At 38.8% G+C, this 23,983-nt stretch overlaps 1 protein-coding gene across 2 annotated transcripts in view; it reads left to right on the top strand.

Moving 5' to 3' along the window:
* cicb (capicua transcriptional repressor b) overlaps positions 1-23,983 on the top strand; it is a 53,991-nt gene that overhangs the window by 9,408 nt on the left and 20,600 nt on the right. Inside the window, exons 2-10 of one of the 2 annotated variants that reach the window (XM_077209866.1) lie at positions 549-4,416; positions 17,302-17,451; positions 17,740-17,896; positions 18,882-18,990; positions 19,460-19,642; positions 19,749-19,881; positions 22,069-22,256; positions 22,331-22,463; positions 22,630-22,727. In XM_077209866.1, the coding sequence (XP_077065981.1) occupies positions 654-4,416; positions 17,302-17,451; positions 17,740-17,896; positions 18,882-18,990; positions 19,460-19,642; positions 19,749-19,881; positions 22,069-22,256; positions 22,331-22,463; positions 22,630-22,727 (4,914 nt within the window). In that variant the 5' untranslated portion in view covers positions 549-653. Of the gene's footprint in view, positions 1-548; positions 4,417-14,108; positions 16,627-17,301; positions 17,452-17,739; positions 17,897-18,881; positions 18,991-19,459; positions 19,643-19,748; positions 19,882-22,068; positions 22,257-22,330; positions 22,464-22,629; positions 22,728-23,983 lie in introns of those variants that run through there. The other variant, XM_077209870.1, reaches the window with a different exon arrangement.

The following is a 23,983-nucleotide window of genomic DNA, read 5'->3' as shown; positions in this document are numbered from 1 at the left end:
ACTCCAGACTCAGTCCACTGCTTCCGCAGGTCCCCCAAGGTCTGGAATCGGTCCTTCTCCACAATCTTCCTCAGGGTCCGGTCACCTCTTCTCGTTGTGCAGCGTTTTTTGCCACACTTTTTCCTTCCCACAGACTTCCCACTGAGGTGCCTTGATACAGCACTCTGGGAACAGCCTATTTGTTCAGAAATTTCTTTCTGTCTTACCCTCTTGCTTGAGGGTGTCAATGAAGGCCTTCTGGACAGCAGTCAGGTCGGCAGTCTTACCCATGATTGCGGTTTTGAGTAATGAAACAGGCTGGGAGTTTTTAAAAGCCTCAGGAATCTTTTCCAGGTGTTTATAATTAATTAGTTGATTCAGATGATTAGGTTAATAGCTTGTTTAGAGACCCTTTTCATGATATGCTAATTTTTTGAGACAGGAATTTTGGGTTTTCATGAGCTGTATGCCAAAATCATCAGTATTAAAACATCACTTTGTATTAACAAAAAGGAAATGTTTCTTTATCTGTCTCTCTCTCTCTCTAAATCTTTTCCTTCTTGTTTCAGGTTGTTGTGAGAAGAAATTAAAAAAAAACTCAAAAGGGCCAATTAAAAAGGAGAAGAGAAAAACTACATAAGGGGGAAAAAGAGATATTTGTCAAACTAAAAAAGATGAGGCCACCAAAGAAACAGAGAGGACGCTCTCCTTTATCGGCAAGAGCAAAAGGAGCAAGAAAACGAGTGGGCAAACTTGAAGGACATTCACAAACAACACCGCCTGCACCTTCACACCAGAAATGCACTCCATCCAAAGAAGATAGCTCTCAGGACAAGCACATCAACAGTAGCAACATCTCAAACAGTGAGGGGTTAAATAAGCAAATAAGAGAAAGGACAATTGAAACATCAAAATCTGAAGAGAATGCCGTAATTGTGAATAAAGCAAAAAGCCCCAGGAACATTAACACTAACAATTTAACAGATAATACAGACTCAATCAAGATAGCCAGCAATGCACATGAAAATTTACACAGTAATAGCACAGACATCTGTAACGCAAACACACAAAACTTTACAGGCACAAACAGTAAAGCTAGCAACCAACATGCAAACAGCACTCCTAGCAATACACAAAACACAAATAATACAGCCAACAGTTTAAATAAAAGCAACTCTTTCATTGCCAACCACAATTCCACCACACCCTCCAGTCGAAAAACAGCCACTTTTAAAGCCAGGGTACCCAAGAAGAAATACATGTATGAACATCAAGCTTCCAGTACCTCTTCCATCAGTTCGATCACTGTAGCCCAACTCACTCTTCATAGCAATCATCTAAGTTTTCCAAACAACTCCATTTGTCAGAGCACTACTCCTGTGGTCAGAAATGATTTGGTTAAAGCAGATTCTGATCTAGACAATAGTGAGAATAGTAGGAGAGAAATGGGCAAAATAGCAAGCACAGAAACTCCAAAAGGAGATAGAACTAAGGGGGATATGTTGAAAAGTGAGGTGCCTTCTGAAAGAGAAAAGGTGATCCAAGCGGTGGAGGTAGATGGATATGGGGATCAAGCCCCAAATTCTGTGCGCTCATCATCCACAGACACAGCCAGTGAACATTCTGTAGATCTGGAAGTACCTGAGCCCTCTTGTGTGCAGCAAAATTCAGGTAACCATGTAAGAGTGTCAAGAAGATTCAACCTGTCCAACAATTCGACCCTGTCTGTCCTCCTGTCCCCTAATCACACACAAACTGAGAAGAGAGGGTCTGCAACAATAGCAGAAACACTAGCTAAAGGACTGAAAAACCAAAGGGTGCTAGCACGTAGACGACCAAGATCAAATTTAAAGGATGATGAGAAGCTGATCAAGGAATGTGTATTTATTTGTGGTGTGGTGCGTGGGTCCAGTAGAGAGCAGCTGAATGTAGAGTTGCAGATTAATGGGGAAGGGACACTGCTCTCATATCCATTTCATACTTTAGTAAGTCGCCTACACCAACCCATTGACCTCATTTTAGATGCCCCACCCCCAGGAAATGAACTTGTGGAGGTTGGGACACGTGTTTGTGTGCCTTATGGAGGAGATGATGGTAGGGAGTGCTACAGAGAAGGTGTGGTTGCTCAGGTAGACTCTCATTCAGTTTGCCCCTACATGGTGCTTTTGCAGGAGGAGTTAGAGCAGAAGAAGGAGAGGTGTAGTAATGAGGAGATGCAACAGACATCAAGTTCACAGACTGTATGCGTTGCCCGCCAGAACTTGCGCCTCCTTGTCCCACCATGGGATGGGGTTATGAGAGAGAAGGAACGAGAAGAGAGAGAGCACAGAGAGGAGATAGAAGTGGAGAGGGAACTATGTCAGTTAAGTGAGGGAATGGATTTGGTAACTGCAGGTACTCCCAGGGAGAACTGCAGATTCCCATCTCCACACACAGGGGTTCATCACTATGGAAGCACACATCTTTCATCTTCCACTTCACCAGCAGTTGTGATGGTAGCAAACAATATGTTTACTTTATCAGCTAGGATGGAAGATGAGGGAACTGGGAATAGAGAAATGGTTAGAGAAAGAGAACACGAGCGAAAGCAATTGCAGTCTCCAGAGGTGGACATGGAGGTTTTGCGGCTCAACATGGCACCACTCAGAGATGGTGGAGGACACTTAGTCTCAGGGGGACCAAAAGCATGTCCTCCTAATCAGCACAGACAAATTTTTTCCAAACCTCCTGGGTATCCAAGTCCCATTACAGTGGTGCGAGGCATCTCTGGGACATCTTTAGGAAGTCCACGGCCAACCCCTTCACCTGCGATTTTAGGGTCTGATGGAGGGATCTCTTACCCTATGCCACCCTCTGTGCCTCCTTCTCCTAGCTCCAGGGGTTCTCTGACACCTCTGGAAAAGACTCCTACACCTTCACAGACCTCCACCCCAATTCCAGGGAGTTCTGCCTCTTCTTCTGCTTCTTCCTCAAGATCAAGGACACCTTTGTCAGCTGCCCAACAGAAATACAAGAAAGGCGATGTTGTTTGTACACCTAATGGAATCCGTAAGAAGTTCAATGGAAAGCAGTGGCGGCGCCTGTGCTCACGAGAAGGCTGCATGAAAGAGTCTCAGCGTCGTGGCTACTGTTCTCGTCACCTCTCCATGCGTACCAAAGAAATGGAGGGAGCAGTGGGAGAGAGAGGGAGTGGAGGAGGTGGAGAGAGTAGCTCAGGGACCGTCACCCCTTCAGATCTGCGGGGTCGTGCTAGCAGTGAATTTGATTGGGATGAGACTTCTCGCGACAGTAGTGAGACAAGCAGTCGAGGTACTGACTCTCGTCCACGTCTTGGCTTGCCTTCACTGGTTCCTCAAGATTACTCTCGTTTTGACTTTGATGAATGTGAGGCTGCAACTATGCTGGTATCCCTGGGCTCAAGGTCTGTAACACCCTCATTCTCACCAATTTCAAATCAGTCCCCATTCTCACCTACACCTTCCCCATCAGCATCACCACTTTTTGGCTTTCACCCTGCAAATTTTAGTCCTATTTCTGCCTCTCCAGTCTTGCCTCCTCGCCGCCATAAACACCCAAGTGGTACCAACAGTGGTGTCCCAAAACATGGAACAGGAGGTACAGAGAGGGAGAAAGACAGAAACCTGTCTGGTATTGTGCCATCCTTCCATACCAGTCTAACTTTCACTGTACCTATGAGCCCAGGCAAACGCAGGACAGAAGCCCCTCCTCCCCCAACTCCACTGTTGCAGGAATATGCCAAATCCGACCAGGAACAAAGCTGTCGTGACCCTTCCCTTATAACAAATCTCTGCATTATCTCTCCTCAGACCACTACTGTCACACACCCCCAAAGACTGCCTTCAGCCACTGCCTCTTCCCCACCAGCTTCTCCCCTAGGCTTAGAATCAGGTTCACAATGTACAGTCTCCCAGCAGCCTTTGAGAGACTCTCCAGTAATAGTGAGAAATCCTGAGGTTCCTTTAATAAAGTTTACAGAACTCCCACTGGCTAGAGTTGCAGCGGTGGACAGGACCAGTTCCACAGAAAACAGCCAAACTGGTGTACATCTAGAGACAGGACTACAGGTTCCTGTTCCAATTAACGCTGCTTCCACTAATGGATCTGTCTTACTGCAGAATCCCACCTCAACTCTTGTTCTAGTATCTACTACCTCTTCCATTCCAATTTCAACCCCTGCAGGTCTACCTACGCAATCCAGCGCCACTTTAGCCTGCATATCAGTGCCTAGCCTTGTCCCAGGGCCTGGTCTCATTGGTGCGGGTGATGGAGGGGGACAAGATAAGAGTGCCCAAGTGACGCTGCAGCAGCCTGTCCCTTGTCACCCTGCTCCTACTGCCCTGCTACCACTCATACTTCCCACAGAGACCTTGCATCCTGTGCCATGCAAAGACATCATTATGGGGCGACCTGGAACTGGTAAGAGAATTCTATATTTACATTTAATGCTAACACAAAAGATTAAGTTGTTATTCCCTGGACAGATGTTGTTTTGCTTCAATTACATGATAACACATGAGAAAAAATGCCATGTCAAACTGATTCAATAAACTTTTAAAATAGAAACAATTTAGAGAATATAGATACATAATTATTGAACAACTTTTGTCTATGCACACAAAATGTCGTAACAGATTGAATGTAATTTTTTTAATGTGTTTTAAAAGACTACCACAAATATCAGATTTAAATCATTAAATGAATTTAGTGAAGCTATTGGTCATAATTGTTTAATGGAACAGTTAACATTGCTCTTCTTGAAGTTAAATTATTTTACTGATTAAGTGTTTTGTTAGTAATATTTTTAGTCATACACAGTATTACATTGATCTTATACTATGGCATTGGTAAATGTTTGGTTCTGATTGGTTAAAAGGTCTGATTGGTTTTGATTCTTAGATGTTGATTAATCTTCAATAACTGCAGTATTATTAAGAACTTAAAGAGAGTTCATTAAAAAATTAAATTATGTCATTATTTGCTAACCCTCATGTTTTTCCAAACCTGTATGACCTTCCTTCCTCTGTAGAACATAAAAATATATATCTTTATCCATAAAATGGTAACCAAAATTACCTGGTTACCAACATAACGCAGAAGAAAAATGCTTACCAACGCAGAAGAAAGAAAGTCATACAGATTTGGAATGATAAAAGGGTGAGTAAAAGATGACATAATATCCATTTTTGGGTGAACTCTCTTTAAGTTGTTGAAAATACTGCAGCAATTGAAGATTAATCAACACCTCAAAACCAAAACCAGTCAGACCTTTTAACCAATCAGAACCAAACATTCACCAATGCCATAGAATAAGATCAATTTAATACTGTATGTGACATAAAAAAACATTACTATATTCTAAAACATTTCATTTCCATTCAATTAAGTATAAAACATGGCTTTCTAGAATACTTTTCATCTCATTCTACAAAATGTTTTGTATGATGACCGTTAAACTGTATAATTGGCTATGGTAATTTCAAGTTTCTTGTTTCACTCCACAAACTATTCCTTTTACATACAAATAATTTGAGCTCTGTCAGTTTTTTTGTTTTCTCGATAATTACTCGATAATAACAGTATATTTCTTAATAATAAGGATATTTTTTAAAGAGGACATATATGTTTATTGGCCCAAACACATTCTACTAAATTACAAATGTGATATCAAAATCTACCATCATTTATATTTAAAAATGATTTTGTTTTATTAACATTTTGTGTCATAAATAATAAATATGCTTGAAATATGTTTGCATAAATATTTTGTATTGTTACAAAGGATACGCTTCAGTTTTTAAAAATGTTTGTATTATTTAGCAGTTTTTACATTTCACTATTTTTCACCAACCACATTTTAACATGACGATTAGTTTCTGCTGATGAAAAGCAGTCCCACAGCATGGTCTTTCTATCACCTTTCCTCACATGGTATCTTTTTAGTTGTTTCAATGTTAGAATTTTGCACCACATATGTTGCTTTAAATTCTGACTTAAAGACTCTATCTTGGTCTCATTTTGCCACAAATAATATGTTCACACATAGCTGCTGGCCTGGGTATTATATAATGTGTTGTGTTGTGTGTTTTTTATTTTTTTATTACAAACTGATACACTCAGGCCAGTGCTATGCTGGCATCCTGATATGGTTGACCCATTCTCAGCTAAATAATTAGTGTACCTATAGTTCAAAAGTAATTTAATTTAACTTTCCTGCAATTTCCTGATAATTTAACCAACAGTCCCCATTTGGATTTTCAGACACATATCTTTTTTGTACTTTAGCTCTTTGAAATGCTCTTTTGTCTTTATTTTTTACAGCTTTATTTCAGAATCTCAAATTGCACAATGATTTGTTTTTTTCTACATAGAAAAAAATACACTATTTCAATGGAACACGAGGACCAAACACTTGTTCAAATATTCCTTTTTCCCCATTTTTAATTAATATATTCTAATGGCACATCAAAAGTATGATTTCTCAGTTTCAGTGTTTGTAAATTAAAAAATATCACAGAGAACTAAATCTCTCCATATTTCAAAGAAATTTAAATAAAATCTAGTTTTAGGTTGTGGTATTCTGCTGGGTCTTGGATTTTGCAGTGTGGTTGTAATCATCAGTTACTGTAATAGTGGGTTCGATTAGACGTTGCACTGGTTGTGGCACTTGCAGTGCTGTTTTTAGCACAATATTCAAAACATGGTCATTACGTGTTACATGGAAAAAACAGAAAGTGAAGTAAAGTGAGAGAAAAAAACCCCCGAAATTGTACAGCCAAACACTGAACTGAAGTGTTTATGAATTAGTTACATGTGTTTAGTTGTGAATGTGCTGTGTGTACTAAGGAATGATGGAATTTCAATTATACATAAGTACTTTTGTACGAGGCTTGAATGCTAGTGTGTTTATATATATATATATATATATATATATATATATATAATGTTTGAATGTTTGATAAACCTTATTAGAGGGAAAAGGAGTGTGTTGTGAAATAACAAGAGGGCCTTTGTAAAGATTTAGGCCTGATCGTGTAGGCCTGCCTTGACACGCAGGCTCGTGAGAAGGACGTTAACACAGAGAGACAACACACACAGTCTGTATAAAAAAATTGCAGACCTGCACTGTAAAAAAATTGCTAGGAATTTATAGGATTAAACAGTATTATTCTACAAAAAAATACTGTAGTCAAAAATTTACAGTGAAATGAATGCATGCTGGGTCATTTTCTTACAAATTACTGTTAATCAACAACATAATGATGCTGACATCACAGTAATTTACTGCTCTCCTTTTACTGCGAATTCACATTATAAAGTTGTCTTTAGTCATGCCACTGTAAGAAATTATATTGTTTAGCACTGTAACTGTTTTGAAGTCATCATAATTGTGATTAGTGTTCCATTTGCTTGGGATCTTGGATCTTGTATATTCATATTCAAATTTCTGATCTAGCCACATCAGAAGTGTGACAAATTAAACATTTGTTAAAACAACCAGAAACTAGAACATAAAATAAGCTAATTGACTGATTTTAAGTTAGTCAAACTATACTGTTATTAGCATTTTTTCAGGATGAAGATGTCTTATTTCAAATTCATTATTGTTTGTAGATGGATATTTCACAATAGTAAAGCAGCTACATGAGATTTATCTTTGAAAGGTGTGACAACATCTTGCAACACAAGACTTTTTTTTCTTCCATCAACTAATGAGACATCAATACTTGGCATACAAAACATAACAATGGTGGCACTAAACAAATAATAATTCAAACAAAAGATAAATCTGAACTACAAAATAAACAAACAACACAAACTTTTAAACGTGAACCAAAAATAAGTTCAGCAGTACAAATAAAACCCAACAAGAAACAAGAAACTCCACATTATCATCTATTTATGCCGCACTGCATGCTGGGTACCTTCATAATACCATATGCACTGTAGACATACAGTATAATATTTTACATTTTACAAGAAATTTCCAAGAGTGAGTTAGATACAAGAGAAGACCTACTGTGGAATTACTGGTAAAGTAATGCAAGTAGTAACCTGGAATATACTGTAATTTCACACTAAAAATTTTAACAGTGTGCTGAAAAGAAAAATAATCCATAATTTCTTAGAATCTGGCCAAAAAAAGGTTTTGCCTTTATCTTTTTAATGGAATTTTGTATTGCTGTATACACTAATGAAAGCTAACCTCTGAAGTTACTACGAAGGATTATAGGCATTATAAGAGACCAATACTCTGAAATGTAATTATTGAAATGTAATTAACAAATATTGTTCTGAAAAAAGCAATTATTAATATCTTTATAATATATCGTGCAAAATTAAACAGAATAAACTGAACTGTGTTTTTTTTTCTTCAGCTGATCAGTTGATTGTGGTACATATACATTTTGCAATGCTGCCAATGTTTTATGATAATTGGTAACCTTTTAAATTCATACATTTAAAAAACATTTTTATTATTCAAAGTTTGTTAGACTGAGGAGTCAGCATTTATTTTTAAGAGAAATTTTGTTTTTCTTCATTTTCGATTTTTTTCTTTCTGTGTGTGGTCCTGGTAAACCTTATGTTATGGGGACAAATAAAGTATAGTAATATCAGAAATGTTTGATCTCATGGGGACATTTTTGGTCCCCATGAGAAAAGCTGCTTATAAGTCATATATAGGCCTATATTTTTTTAATTATTATTTTTTTAAATGTAAAGATTTCTGTGAGGGTTATCCTAAGGCTTAGAATATACAGTTTGTACAGAATAAAAATCATGTATACAATTACTGTATCAAATGCCCTCGTATTGATAGGTGCATCCACGCGCGTGTGCTTGTGTGTGTGTGTGTGTGTGTGTGTGTGTGTGTGTGTGTGTGTGTGTGGGTGTGGGTGTGTACGTACTTAACCATATTTTCGGAACAACCCAGATGTGCAGATCCTCGCAAACCTTATTTAAGTACATCCTCATTTGTAAAAATCGGTGTAAAAGCTGTTGTTTCTTATTGTAAAAATGCAGAAAGTTGTTAAGATTAGGGTTAGGTTTATATAAGTAGCTGTATATAAAAACAATAGACGTTTATGGAATGTGCCTAGCTAAGTAAAAACCTGTTGTGTGTGTGTGTGTGTGTGTGTGTGTCTGTGTGTGTTCTTATTTCAGATGTATTTACGTACCGAGTGAATGTGGATGTTTAGGATTAAAGAGAAGATTATATATATATATATATATATATATATATATATATATATATATATATATATGTGTGTACGTATGCGTTGTCCTAATCAGTTATGCATGTTTACTGTTATTTTCCCCAAAAGTGCAAAGCAATTTTTATTTGATTTATTTCAAAACTGAGAACAGTTACTGTAAACATCAGGTTTATGTTGCAAATTTCTAACTGATAAAAGAGACTGTATACATATTTACAGCAACTGTCTCAAAACTCAACTCATGACTTTAATTACATTTTACGTATTGTAGTAGACTGTTTTTATTTGGGGCTATAGTGTAATATTGTCCGTATTTGATGCAGCATTTCCGATAGGTCTCTGCCTCAGTAGTGCATAGAACAGGATCTCTTCCATTTATGTGCAGTTTCGAGTCGCCATCTGTCGTGTAGTCTAACTCTGCAATGTTTATCACTAATATGGTAGAACAGTGTCTTCCTTTTCATCATTGCTGTACTCATTCTCTTTAATTTTTTCTTTTCACCCACTTATTTGTGTCGGCCTTTTCTACTCTTTTCCCTCACCTATTTCTCTCTCTCTCTCTCTCTCTCTCTCTCTCTCTCTCTCTCTCTCTGGTGCAGTGCAGAAGTATTGCTGTTCTTTCTCTGATCAGTTTTCCTGGGAATGCCAGCCATTCCTTTTTTTGTCGAAGGTTTCTCCTTGCCAACACAAACATGTATACATTTCTATAAATATAGTCAGCATGTTATACAGTATTTTTTCATTACTATATTTCATGGCATTTTGTTCTCATAATCTATATTTTAAGGTGCATGTAAGTATTCACTGAATGTTTGATTTCTATGTTATATCTCAAGGGAGATTGCAGGATCTAAAAATGTATTTTCGTAAGACTCTTGCAGATACATTCACATAAAAGCCCCCGTCTCTGGCTGTAATCTCTCCTTCACTCAATTGTGTGTCTGCCAGAGCTGTGATCGCCTTCGTTTTTTCCCATAGAATGGTGCTGCCGCCATGTGAGAAGAGTGTGTCATTGCAAGCACTCAAGAACTCTACCTGCATACAGTTTCATAACTTCCTTTTTTTTTTTTTTTTTTTTTCTGTGGTGCATTTCATGGAACTGCACCAGATTCTATATGACGTTCTTAGCTGTGGTAAAAATGTTATGAGTAAGGGAATCAACAGATATTTACAGAAATCCAACATGCTGGATTTTTGGTTAGTCACCATTTTCATTTCTTTTCCCCTCCATTTGTCCTTTGGAAAATAGCTGGAATGCTGGTACTGGCAGATGGCAGCAGTAGTAGTGATATAAATACCTTACAAAAGGGCTGTGTGTGTGTAGATGCCATGGTCAGTGGTCACCAAAGCGGCATGAGTAACAGTTCCCATAAAGCTGTTGCCATGGAAACGGGGAGTGGGATTTTTGAGATTGTCTTTTAATCACATTAAAAAAAATGATTGGATAGGAGGAAAGGAAAGGTTTTGGAGCACTGGGTTTACACTATTAACACTTCAGCTTCAGCCATCTCTGTTTGTAAGAACTGTCACTCACAACGGAGTAACTGTTTATTTTTTTATATTTTACTGCCATTTTCATCTATTTAGATATGTACTTTTTATTAAAGTTAGAAGTAGTGACTAATTGATGTTATATTTTGCTGTGAGTCATTCTTGCTGGAATCAGCAAGGAAAGAGTTAAGAACTTGTTTACTATAATCATAGTCTGAGCTGGAAGGTTTTGGCCTTCCCTCATTGGCTGTTGCCAGGAGCTCCGCACAAGCTCAGTGGCTGAGAATGAAGAGCCCCTCCCATTGCTCTGACATTGTGTTATATAGAGGAAACATGTTTCTTAATAACCCATTCTTACTTCAGTCCGATGTGAATGGATTTCAGTACATCAGTTGTGATTGTGTAAATATGCATGCCCACATAACCATGTTTTCTATCATTAGTCCTTATTTCTTAGGTCATTTGCAGACTTTTTGTCTCTCCTTTCCTGTCGTTCGATTACCATCTTCCCACATACAGCGAGCGAGGCCCTGTTTTCACAACTTTCACAACTCCCTCCTCCCCTCCTCTCCATAGAATGACTCTTGTTCTATTTTTACTCACCTGACTTACACAGTTTCCCCTTCCCACCCATTTTCTCTCTCTTTTCTCAAACATTCCACGACCACTGACATTTTTTTTATCCACTTTTGAGTGTCTTTCTGTTTCATACTAGTGTAATCTTCTGGCATAAATATAGAGTGGAATGTATTACTCAGATAATAGTATGTGGTAATATTAGAATATTATTTGGTCACTGTGTTTTGTGTGGAAAATGTTACTACGCTTATGTCTACAATGTCTCTGTATTTTCTCTCTCTCACACACAAATCTTCCCCATTGTAGCGTGACTGTTTGTGAGGGGACTGCCTGACACTGGGCACATGGCCAATACCCCTCTGACCCATACAAACAAACCAGTCACTGAACTCAGCACACACACACATAGACCCACACAACGGTCAGCTGACACTCAGTGAGCGCAGTGAGCATGCCCCTGTCATGCTGCCTGAGAGTTGTATACACTGATAATAGTGTTTTTTTACAGTCACCTAACCACTATCAGCTAATTCAGTGGTCAATGTCCTGATGGCGGTAAGCATGGTCACAAGTTTATTCTCTGACCTGTATTACTGCACTCAACCAAAACAAAGTTCACTGTGCTTTAGTGTATATATATAGTAAAAGATGGGGAAACACGATGGTATGTAAAGAATACTTCTCTCTTTCTTCATTTGGCTTTGTTTTTTGCTGGTCTGCTTAACATTTGTGACGTATACAGCTGTGTGGTCTCCAAGAAAACCTCAACCCGATGACAAATCATATTTGTATCCTGTTTTCTTTTCACCAAACACACTAGCCAATAAAGACCAAAACCATACTCTTGCCCTCACTTTTCAGTCCTGAGAAGTGTTACAGCATACAGGTGTTCGGTTCACATGAGCAAGAGCAATGTAGCACCGAATATAAGCTGAATTGCAGCTGTCAATCAGCACAATTGCTATTATACAACAGTTCTATACACAAAAAGTAATATTGTAACGCAGTTAGATGTTGTGGGAAGGAGGCGGGAACCGGCGAACATTCAACACACAGTTTAATAATAAAATAAACTACAAAACGAAAGTAAAAGACAGCAGCCCCTCACGGAGAACTGCTGTCACATATAATAAAACACAACATTAGTCCAGGCCTGTTCCTCTCTCGATCTTCACTGTCGCCGCTGCTCCTTTATGCTTCCGCTCCTCCGTGAGAGATACGAGATCTGTGCGTTGCGCAGGCGTCGCTCATAATCAAATCATGCCACCGGCCTCGCGCCATTCTCCCAATCAGATTCGAGGGCCGTAGCTGTATGTACATGTATAACACTTAATTATATTGCCTTTGCATCAATTTACAAAAAACTAGTTAACGCTGCTCTGAGGGTCTTTCTAATACTGTGGGAGTGACAGTAAAATTGACGTCTTTCTCTCTTCTGACTGCCGTTATCAATCTCTCTATTTTTTTCCTCTTTTTGAAAGTTGTGAAAACACTATTGTGGAGGGGTTTTTTTTGTTGCTATTTGAGCACATGGAAACACAAAAATATATATTTAATGTAGTCTCTCATTCACTGTTATTGAAGTTTACCCAACTATGATGACTTCCGCTTCTGAGAAACAAGGAAACGTGAAAAGGGTCCATTGTGAACTAGAGTGCTGAAAATTGCAGTGTATAAAAAGTGGAAATTGTATAGTTGAGTTTACTATGTGAGCAATGAGATCAGTTTGCATTTGTTGGCAATGCTTGTGCCTTATTTTGACAATTCATATTGACTGGAGTTGATGTGGCTTTAGTGTGAGAGGAAGTTGACATGATCAGTTTCCTCAAGTTATTTTTGCATTAGTCACAAAAACATTAGTGTATGTATATTTTTTGTAAACATGTGAAAGTTATTTCAACGCCAAATTTAAGTTAAATGTATTGCAATTACTAAAATTTTCACTTATTTTATTTACTTTAATGTGGAAGTCTGTTTTAAAAGTACTATTAAAGGGATAGTTCACCCAAAAACAAAAATTCTGTCATCATTTACTCACCCTCAAGTTGTTCCAATCTTATATGAATTTCTTTCTTCTGTTGAACACAAAAGAAGATATTTTAAAGAATATCAGTAACCAAACAGTTGATGGACCCCATTGACTTCCATAGTATGGAAAAAATACTATGAAAGTCAATGGTGACCAGAAACCGTTTGGTTAACTACTTTCTTCAAAATATCTTCTTTTTTGTTCAGCAGAAGAAAGAAAATAATACAGGTTTGGAACAACATGAGGGTGAGTAAATAATGACAGAATTTTCATTTTTGGGTGAAGTATCCCTTTAAATAGATGTAATATTTACGTGTGTTTATGGCGCCCTCTTCTTTGTAATGACCACAAAAAATAGTATTACTTTTTAACTACTGTTGTGAATGGAGCGAGTTTGTCCAGGCTATTTGAGGATTTGTTGTCACACATGCCTTTGAGTCTTATATATCTGTCCTAAAACAATGCATTCGTTAACCCATAATAAACGCAAATCCCCGAATATATATCGTTCATGTTATGACCTGCTGTGCCTCTTTGTCTGTTAAGAGTACAGCGGCAGCTTTAACGTCCCCATGGGACCAAATATCACGAGAACCCAGATTCTTTCGGGTGTTAATTATTTATTAGCTCGTTTTCAGCCGCGTCCATCGAGAAGACGAAAGGCAAAAACGATTTGCATATGACTGACATTCCAACGCACGCTTCCACCAATCAGCGTGTTGGATTGTCTTACGTTAGGTTGCGTCGTAGACCAATCTAAAATCATTTAAAGAGTGAAAGGCGGGTCACGGGCTGGGCGAGGTTGACACACGCTGATAGAACGAAAGAGGGCAGTCTACTATACAACAGGAGGAAGAGGGAGGGAAAGAGAAAGAAAGAAAGAAAAAAGAACGGGTTTGCGAAATGAGAGAGGAGAGCGAAATCGAGGGAAGAGTCGTGGCCAACTGAGTGATGTTATGACACAACGGCTTCTTTACTACGAGCACCTACAGAGCGAGCAGAGAGTGAGCCGCCGCGGGTCGCCTCGGATCGGAAAGTGACCCTGATGCAGGAGAATCGCACTGGACTTTAGGGGCTGTTCTTACTATTAAAACCCCACATTTCATCACAACAGCACTGCGCCGGATCATCTCTGACCAGCTTTTCTTCTCTTTTTTCTATTTCCCCGCCGTTGTCCGTAGCGGGTTAGAGCACGGCGGAGTTTGGCCGTTTCGCGCAGTCATATGTTAGTGGATTTATTACTAATTCCACGAGTGTGTCAGAGCCGAAGGCGAGGAGTTTACTGCACGATTAGCCCTTTGGATGAGAATTATTTGGGCCGGGGTGTGTACGAGGGAGGGGGTGTCGGAGCGGGCATTTAACAAGAGAAGTCGCTGCAACTAGAATTCAGTTTTAGGGAAACGTGCTTAGTTTTTAAGCCTGATTCGGATTGAACTTGATCAAAATAAACCCTCCAAAGAAAAAGTATAAGATAAAGGAGAGCAAGACAAAACGATGCTTTCCGCGTTAAGGATTACAGGATCAGCGTGCGGTTGTACAATCTACAGGGGTTTCATTTTCTTTGACAATATGAGATGCTGCTATTATTCTGGATATAGTCAAAAGGGGAATTTTGTGGCGAACTAGTATTTATAGCTACGTATTGACCATTTCAGTGGCATGAAGACTAGTTCTAAATTAGGAATAAAAAAGATTTTGTGTGTATCACAAACAGTAATTACAACGAACAGCTACAGTGCTACTACAGTGTAACTAATGATTGTTGGTCAGGTGTTGCTTGCCTATTTCTCTGTCTCTGGTTTTGGTAGTGTCTCACTGCCGGACACGGTCGTTTCTTCCCTTTTTTAAATCTGGGTGTTTTGGTATAGTGCTACAGTTTTGCGCCGTGACATGAGGACAGGTTCTGTTGTAGCGCCCGGCGGTGCGGATGCGATACCAGGGGCGTTCCCGAGGGGACGGACTCATCTGGAACTAAGCTTCTGAAACCAGGTCCGGATCTCACACATGCAGCCCCAAAACCAAAGTGGCAGTACATAAAGAGTCCGGTTACTTGTATGCTATGCAGGATGTAATTATGCGTTTGTCAATCAGATATTAGTCGGGAAACCAGGCTATGTACGCCAAACTGATGAATTTGGATCAGATGTGAAACAGGATGTGGATCTGATAAAGTGGCACTGACAGCCAGGTAGAATAATACTGGCCACGTGAAAAAGACGGATGTGTATTACATATGGCCTTGTATTATTAAGCATTTGATACGTATCACGTCCCTGCCTGAATGATATTATCTTTCGTTAGTATTTTTAAATAGAAAATCGCTTCCGTTGTGTGTCGCAACCCAAAGAATAAATTACACTCGTACTGCGGGTGTAGTAGCACCCATGAGCATGCTAACCTGCTAATTTGGCAGATTTGGGCTTCCCATTTTCGCGACGATTTACTGAAATAACCGTGTTCACGTTTTAGGCATTGGTTGTTTAATGCCTGTATTGCTCTTTAATTTTATAAATGTAATTTGTTGCCAAATGAATTATTAATCGTGATCTTGTACATGTATATCCCCCTGGGCTGAGGTGAGCTCAGGTCGCGGACTGTTGCACTACTCGAGCCCGAGGATGACCGAGAGGCCTACTTAACCCCTTCATCCCCGCAGCTATCCGTCAATGTAAACAAGCTCGGACAAGGAGGGGGCTAACAGGACCAAAAATAAACTACATCATCCAAATAAACCAAACCAGTTTCCGCATTCGAACCGAAACAGTCTATATAATAGTAACTGTGTACACGAAAGTGTTTTAACGCTAAGTTCGTCATTTGTTATACTCTGCGCGTGCCTGGAGGTGGAACGGCGCTTTACTCTCTTATGTGCGGTACCTGATAGCACGCTGTCATCATTTTTACTCGAATATGATCTGGTGTCTGAGCCAATAAATCTGAGAAAACAGAAGGACGAGACCATGAACTAAAGATTAGTGTGGCTACACCACGGCATGTCATAACAAGAACATTTGGTACCAACGTGAAACTCCATTAGACGGATGCTGGCAGCATCGATTATGGCCGCGTATTTTCATCGCTGGAGTCAACATCACCTGTCTGGGAAAAGCATCATGTGGATACTTCATTTTTAATCGCAAGGACTTTAAAAAAAAAATCTTTTATCAGATGCACGTTTGAAACAGTACTTCTATGTAATATTTCATGTTTGTGAAGTTTTTCCTTTTTTAAAAAAAGCATTTCAAGCCCCTAACTCAACCATGTTTTCATCGGAAAGCCCGCAGTATCTTCGCCAAGGACTCAGCATGTTTGGTCAGTCAATATTACTCAACGTGTCTGAATTTTTGTTCCCTTATAAAAGGAAAAATGAACTGTTTTGCAGGCGAAATTAAGAATTCGTAAATCGTGGCATTGTAGTTGTAACGGCATATTCTGTTAATTCATATTATTTTGAAGTGATTATTTGGCGCCAAATACTGCTTTCTTCATATAATTTGGAAACAATTTGTCCATGCACTTACTGTATTCATGACAGTCAGAATTACTTTTTTGTAATGTACGACCCTCGTGAAACAAAATTGTACTGAAGCTACATTAGTTTACTCTTATAATATTTAAATATTTATGATAGCTTGGTTTATCAACATAATAGCTTTCATAAATAAAATTACTTATTAGCCTGCATCTTATATAATATGAGAAGTTTTGGTCTGTTATCCTTGCTCTTCCTCTTTCATTTTGATGGCTTTTGTAAAATTACTAATGGTTTAGATATTATGGAGAGGAACACTGAAATGTGTACATATCGTCAACATCATAAATAAATAGTGAGACATTTTTGTATTCCAAGCAGCTAATGGTACAATATTTATTATATACATCGTCATTTATGTGGCTTGTCAGTCTTTGATTTGGCTGTTGATATGGTTTATTACTTGGTGTTAATACTGGCTTGAATGAATATTGCTCTGTTATTTTCTCCTCTAGTGTGGACTAATGTTGAGCCCAGATCGGTTCCAGTGTTTCCTTGGCATTCATTGGTCCCTTTCCTGGCACCCACCCAATCAGATCCATCGGCACAACCTGGTGATGGCCAACAAACTGTCAGTCATCCGCAGACAGCTCCTCTTAAGAAAGGTAATTTACTTTATACAGCCATTGTTTGATTCCAAAATTAGCTTGTTATCCTTTTGAGATTATATAAAAGAAATTGTGGTCGATATTAAAACATTTGGAAGCATATTTCCTGGGATAGTCCGGATTCTGTTATCTATTTGGCATCCCCTGTCACATCTGCAGTGACTTTCTGTAACTCTAGCCTCTGTAATTTAGCCATTACCCAGTGCAACGATTGACCCCCGAGGTTGCCAGATTGGAGGGATTCATTAAATATGCTGTAATGAATAACTCGTCTTTCACTTTCAGAGTCTCACAGCGGGTCAGTGCTGAAGGAGATTATAGAGGGAGCACATAACCCTTCCTCACGCCCCACACCCTCCGCTGATGAACTGCCCCCGGAGAGAGAGAAGGATGCGGAGCGAGAGAGACCTGACAGTGAAACAGAAAGTGACGTGGATGATCCGTGAGTGGTCTAGTGTGTGTTGTGTGTGAGATGTGTCATTCTGTTTGAATGTGTTTTGTTGCTGGTATTCCTTTTTGTGGAAAGAGCTGTATAATGGCACCACAAAGAAAGGGAGAACAAAAGCATTCTACTTTCTCCTGTGTCTATGAATGACAGCAGCATTTACATTAATGAACTGTCATCTGAATACAGTTCTCGCACTTGTTTTTCCCTTTCCCTTATAATTCACATATAAAATGTGTAATCATCAAGTCATCTGGTACAGTTCCTGCTAAATGCGTTTTACCCATTAAGCTTATTGTATTATCTTTGCATTAAGGTGTTATTTACATTTGTGAAGCATCCATCTCTTTAATATTGTACACTGGATATTAGTGCTCTGTGCAGCTCTGTGCTTTCTGTCTTGGCGGTGGGCTGCAAAGTAGTAGCTCATTGACACTGTGCATTGCAGTTTTCAGTAATTGGCTCTGTGCTTTCTGCTGTATTGTTTCACGGCACACTTGAAGGGCCCTGAGGGTTGCAAAAGTGAAATTGGAGGATCTTTTGAGCCTGTTTTGGTCCACAGTAGCTATACGGTTGTGACAGTGTAATACTTATCAGTTAACTAATACCAAAATACTTGTATAAAAGAAAAATCCATCTTAAGAATGATGTGCATGCAAGTAGAAATACATTTATTCCAATGTCTTTGCAATTAATAAAATAACTCGGATGATGATGATGGGCTCTCATGCTTGTTTAAAATAAGCCTCTTGGATCAAATGCTTCTTTTGTAGTGATGCTTGTAATGTGAGGAAAAATATTCCTGGTTGTAAGCAAGAAATTGAGATTGTTTCAGAGTGAGCTGTTTACATGTTTAGTAGAGGTAGATGTGAAAATATATCAGTTTATTATTTTACTGGGATAATCTACGCATACTGCTGGGTCCCCCACTGATTCTCCTCCTCTGTTAACATTTAATATTAACTGCGATTTTTGTGTCCAGGTTTTTCCCCGGTGTTCTTCCTGATCCGCCAATTTCTGCGTCTCCTGGAAAGCGTAGATCTCAGTCCCTCAGTGCACTGCCCAAAGATGACAAGACCAGTCCTGGCAAGGTAAACGTTTACACATGTACACTATCATTTAAAACTTTGGGGACGCTAACTTTTTCATGTGGTTGTGTTTTAATATATTTTAAAATGTAATTTTTTTCATTTTTAGCAGCCATTACTCCAGTCTTCAGTGTCACATGATGATCCTTTATGCTGATTTGGTGCTCCAGCAACAATTCATATTTTTATCAATATTGAAAACAGTTGTGCTGCTTAATTTTTTTGTGAAATCCATAAAAAAAATGTTTTTAAATTCTTAGATTAAAAGGAAGTTGAAAACAACATGATTTATATGAAATAGTAATCTTTTGTAACAATGTACAAGTTTTACTGACACTTTTTATCAGTTTAACAAAAAAACAAAAAAAATTCATACGGACCCCAAACTTTTGAACGATAGTATATGCTTGCACAGTCTCACTCTCTTGCACAGACACATTTACTCATTCCTTCTTACTCTCTCACTTTACAGAGGGAGAAAGACCACATCCGGAGACCCATGAACGCGTTCATGATCTTCAGCAAGCGGCATCGTGCACTGGTTCATCAGAGACACCCAAATCAGGACAACCGCACTGTCAGCAAGATACTTGGAGAGTGGTGGTATGCCTTGGGACCCAAAGAAAAACAAAAATACCACGACCTTGCATTTCAGGTTACTTGAACGGTCTTACACTTGCAGATATGCACGTTTAGACACCTAAATAACCCCCATTAAGTCAATCCTGCCCTTTGTAAATGTTTCTGCCATTCATTCACAGGTGAAGGAGGCACACTTTAAGGCACATCCTGATTGGAAATGGTGTAATAAGGACAGAAAGAAATCCAGCAGTGATGGACGTGGTGTTCCAGGGGGCAAAGACATCCGCGAGAGGAGCATGTCAGAAACCACAGGTGTGGAACAGGACAGGCAGTGCAGCTGTCACTGTGCAGTGTGTTAATGTCAATTATAGTTTAGCAACTGATGCACTTTTTTAAAGTAATTGTGATTTAATTGGTTCAATTTTTTATCAGCATTTTTAATAGCTGGAAGGATTTTAAATTTTAATTGTATATAGCTTCAGGGCTCAACAATAAGGATTTTATTTATCACTTGGCTGATTTTTTGCATCAGTAAAGTTTTTTTCAATTATACAAAGATAGCTGCAAATTATATTTTTTTGATCAATATTTCCAAGAATCTCAAAGACAGTAATACATTGGGGGAAAAATTATACTAGGCAAAACATTAGTTTAGTTTTGTAGATTAGTCATTCTTCAAGCTAGATAATTTGACATTTTTTAAAGGTGTTTGCAAGTTTTCAAGGCATAAAATGCATATAGATGATCAAGAAATGTAAGATATAGTGATGACCCATCAGGGCAAGTTGGGTCGCCCCCACCCCAACCTCGAGTCCGTTTTATTTTTCCCATTTATTAAAAATCCCATTTATTTTTTCCAAAGGGGAATTGATTTTTAACGATAACCTACTGTGAGCTATGAGGTTGTTAATCAATGGTAAATGCTTTTGTTGAAGCCATCAGCCCACAGCTTATTTTTTTTAATACTCCTATTTAGCAGCACAATTCCTGGTGAAAAACTACACTAGCCATGATTGTGCCAAGAAATCTGCACCAATCAGAATTGTGTAGTGCAAATGCACCAAAAGAGCTCTCGGCAACCGCCCACTCCAATGAAGCACTGCGAATGGCGAAACAGAGTCAGTCTCCCCACGTTCTCAAACTAATTCATTATTTGTATATATATGCATTTTTTGCAATAAACTTGAAATTTTGTTTTTATATACATGATCAACAACTGAAAAGTGCCCCTATTATGCTAATTTAAAGGTTCCTAATTTTGTTTTGGAGGTCTCCTACAACAGGTTTACATGCTTCAAAGGTCACACTATCATTTTCTCATAATATACATTGCACATTACCTAATTTCTCAGACTCTAAAACGACTCGTCCAAAGATTCAGTCTCTTTAAATCCCTCCTTTCCGCGAGCCTGCTCTGCTCTGATTGTTGTGATTGGTCTATGGTTTACAGCGCATGTCAGAAACTAAATAGCCATTACAATATAACAAATGTATGCACTGTAAAGACAGTAATGATGACACTGATTTTACCATATCAATTTGAGCGCAGGAGCAATGATGAAAAATTGGAAGATCTAGTTGTTCAACCCAAACCGCCATCGCAAGGACGAATTCAGCTGGACATTTCTCAGTGATACACGACTCAGTTTGTTGTACATTATGAGATGTTGAAACTGTAATTCCTCTTCATCAGCATTAACAAGTGTATGTCCGTCAGCAAACCGATGTGTGTTTTTCTAATTTATTGCACATGTGGGAACTGTATTATTAACAGTATCTATAACAGTGCATACGTTAGCCGAGAACTAACGTGAATTACTGATGTAACATTAAAGTTTGTAAAAAAAAATCGCGCTCCATCCTTTATTATTACTCAAAGTAGTAATAATAACAGACAATCTGCATTAATTGACACAGTTTTAGGTAACAGTGGCCCACAGCTGATTAGCAGAAGTATTTCAGTAAGACATTAATAATGTGGGTTAGCCGGAGACCTACACAATATAAACCCCCAAAACTACTAATTTGCAAATTCTGCGTTAACCTCGTGGAGATTTGAGAAACAATTGTCAAAAGGTTATACTGCTGTTGTATCTCTGTGGTAATTTTAACTACTGACTCTTCACATCCTCATCCTTTGGAAGTGTATTCAAAGAGAATATGCTTCTGTAGCACAGAAAACAGCGTCTTCTTGACATGCACACAATACCAACAAGCTGCAGTGTTTGAGGGCGGCCAGTGTAAGACCATAGGTGGGAATTATACAAATTTGTTACGTATGCAGGTCAATGACTGGAATTACTGACAGCGCGTTTCGGCAGTTCACAATCGATTCTTTCTTTTGGCAGACAATAACTTTATTTATCATGCTTTTTGATCTTTAAAACTTTGCAGACCTTTTACATTGAAAAAGGGAAAAAGTGGATGGGCACTTGTGGCCTGTTGTTTATTTTTTCCATTGTGAATGCACAAAATATATATTAAATTCTTCTATTTCAGAACCTCCATCTGTTTCAATGGGGATGGAGCTTAAAGGTGTGGGGCCTGGCATGGTGAGCGTGTCAGAGCGAGGCGGAGGTGAAGGACATGGTCAATTGCCCCGTCCTCGTGCCTTCTCTCAGAGCGCCATGCACAATCTGGAGAGGAGTGAGAGAGGCAATCCACAGGCACTCGCTGAGCTCGCACAGGTATTAGATGCCCACTTGCGCAAGTGACACATTTTCAGAGATTCATGCTCAACTAACTCTTCCTGTATTTTTAGATGTGTGGTGATGGTGGTCAGGTTGCAAGGCGGGGTGCTCTCACTCAGACGCAGAGGGGGGTAAGTGAAGACATCACAAGCGATGACGAGCGTATGGTCATCTGTGAAGAAGAGGGGGATGATGACGTCATTGGTGAGTCAGACTTCATTTTTCTGAGACACTTCCTCTGGTCCTTGATTCCATAAGGGTCTTAAAAATACATTAAGTGAAGATGTACATTTCTTTTTCTAATTATTTATTAGCAATTGCGTCATTCTGTTGTAACAGTTATTGTTTGCTATTGTCGTGTCTTATTCAGAGGACTCATATCCGGGTAGCTCTATTGACCTGAAGTGTAAGGAGAGGGTGACAGACAGTGACAGTGAAAATGGATCTGGAGATGAAGGAGAACGCAAGGTACCATCTCACATATTTTATATCTGTCTGTGTTAATTTGCAAGAAAATGTGCTCCTTAAAGGGATAATTCACACAAAAATGAACATTTTGTCATCTTTTACTTGCCCTCATGTTAATTTAAGGTAAAACTGCTTGTCCAAATAGTGAAAGTGAACTGATTTGCTTAAATCAAAACGGATGTGATGTAATAGGTGAGCACTTGCGCATTATTTCCACCCACTACCAAAGAAACCGGCAGTGGCTTGTACTTGTTCTTAAAGGCTGAATAATTTCAAAATACAACAAAGAATATCATTTACATGTAGCGCATCAATTCTGCGTGGTAAGACTCTTTCTCTGTCTTTGCGTGTGTGAGAGAAACACAGAGTGGTCTCAGCTAAGCAACAGCACCTTCACACTACAGTTTATGGTGCATTGAATACGCTGCCATTGACATCAATTGCATTTAGGGGTGAAACGATTCCTCGAGTTACTCGATTACAAAAATTCCTCGAGGCAAAAACTCTGCCTCGAAGCCTCTTTAAATTCCAATGCACTAGCACTTTACCTAGCACTATACGCGCGGTGCAGGGATTTGATTGTTTCACACGGACCGTTTATTCACACGGACCTGTTCAGGAAGAAATAATTGGCGCGATGGCGGAGAATAAATATGTAAATAAACGGCAGAAATTGTCTAAAGTGTGGGATCATTACACACTTAATTCACTTAATACACTTAACTCGCTGAAACAAGGTACCGTAGTCTAAGCCTATTGATGTTCGCTGATTTTAATCCCATACTGTATTTGTAGCGATGTCGTGATGCGGTTTGACTAGATATGATTTTTAGCTTTGATGACATTTTTAAGTAGTAAACGTAACTATCACGTTCAATTGCAAGAGTATAGCCTAAAAAAAGAACCCCTACACACACACACACACACACACACACACACACACACACACACACACACACACACACACACACACACACACACACACACACACACACACGCCAGTCAGACCAATTGCAGCAATGCATCACATATGCTTAAACTTTTATGTAGCCACGCAACAATAATTTCAGCATGCATTCACTGTACACACCGGGACGTGATGGAGGATCAAATATTGTATTGCAGTCTTTGCGAGACCTTGTTTGTATTTCACGTCTGCCAAATACAGACAACAACAAAATAATACTCATAATAATAATACATAATAATAAAGAATACTCATTTTTCAGTTAAAACGCACTGAACAAAAAGTGTGT

The sequence above is a fragment of the Siphateles boraxobius genome, unplaced genomic scaffold (assembly GCF_051911475.1).
Source record: "Siphateles boraxobius isolate OS27281-9 unplaced genomic scaffold, OSU_SipBor_1 12, whole genome shotgun sequence".
NCBI lineage: Eukaryota > Metazoa > Chordata > Actinopteri > Cypriniformes > Leuciscidae > Siphateles > Siphateles boraxobius.
The sequence above is the reverse complement of the archived record's forward strand: the minus strand, read 5'-3'. Positions and strand labels throughout refer to the sequence as shown.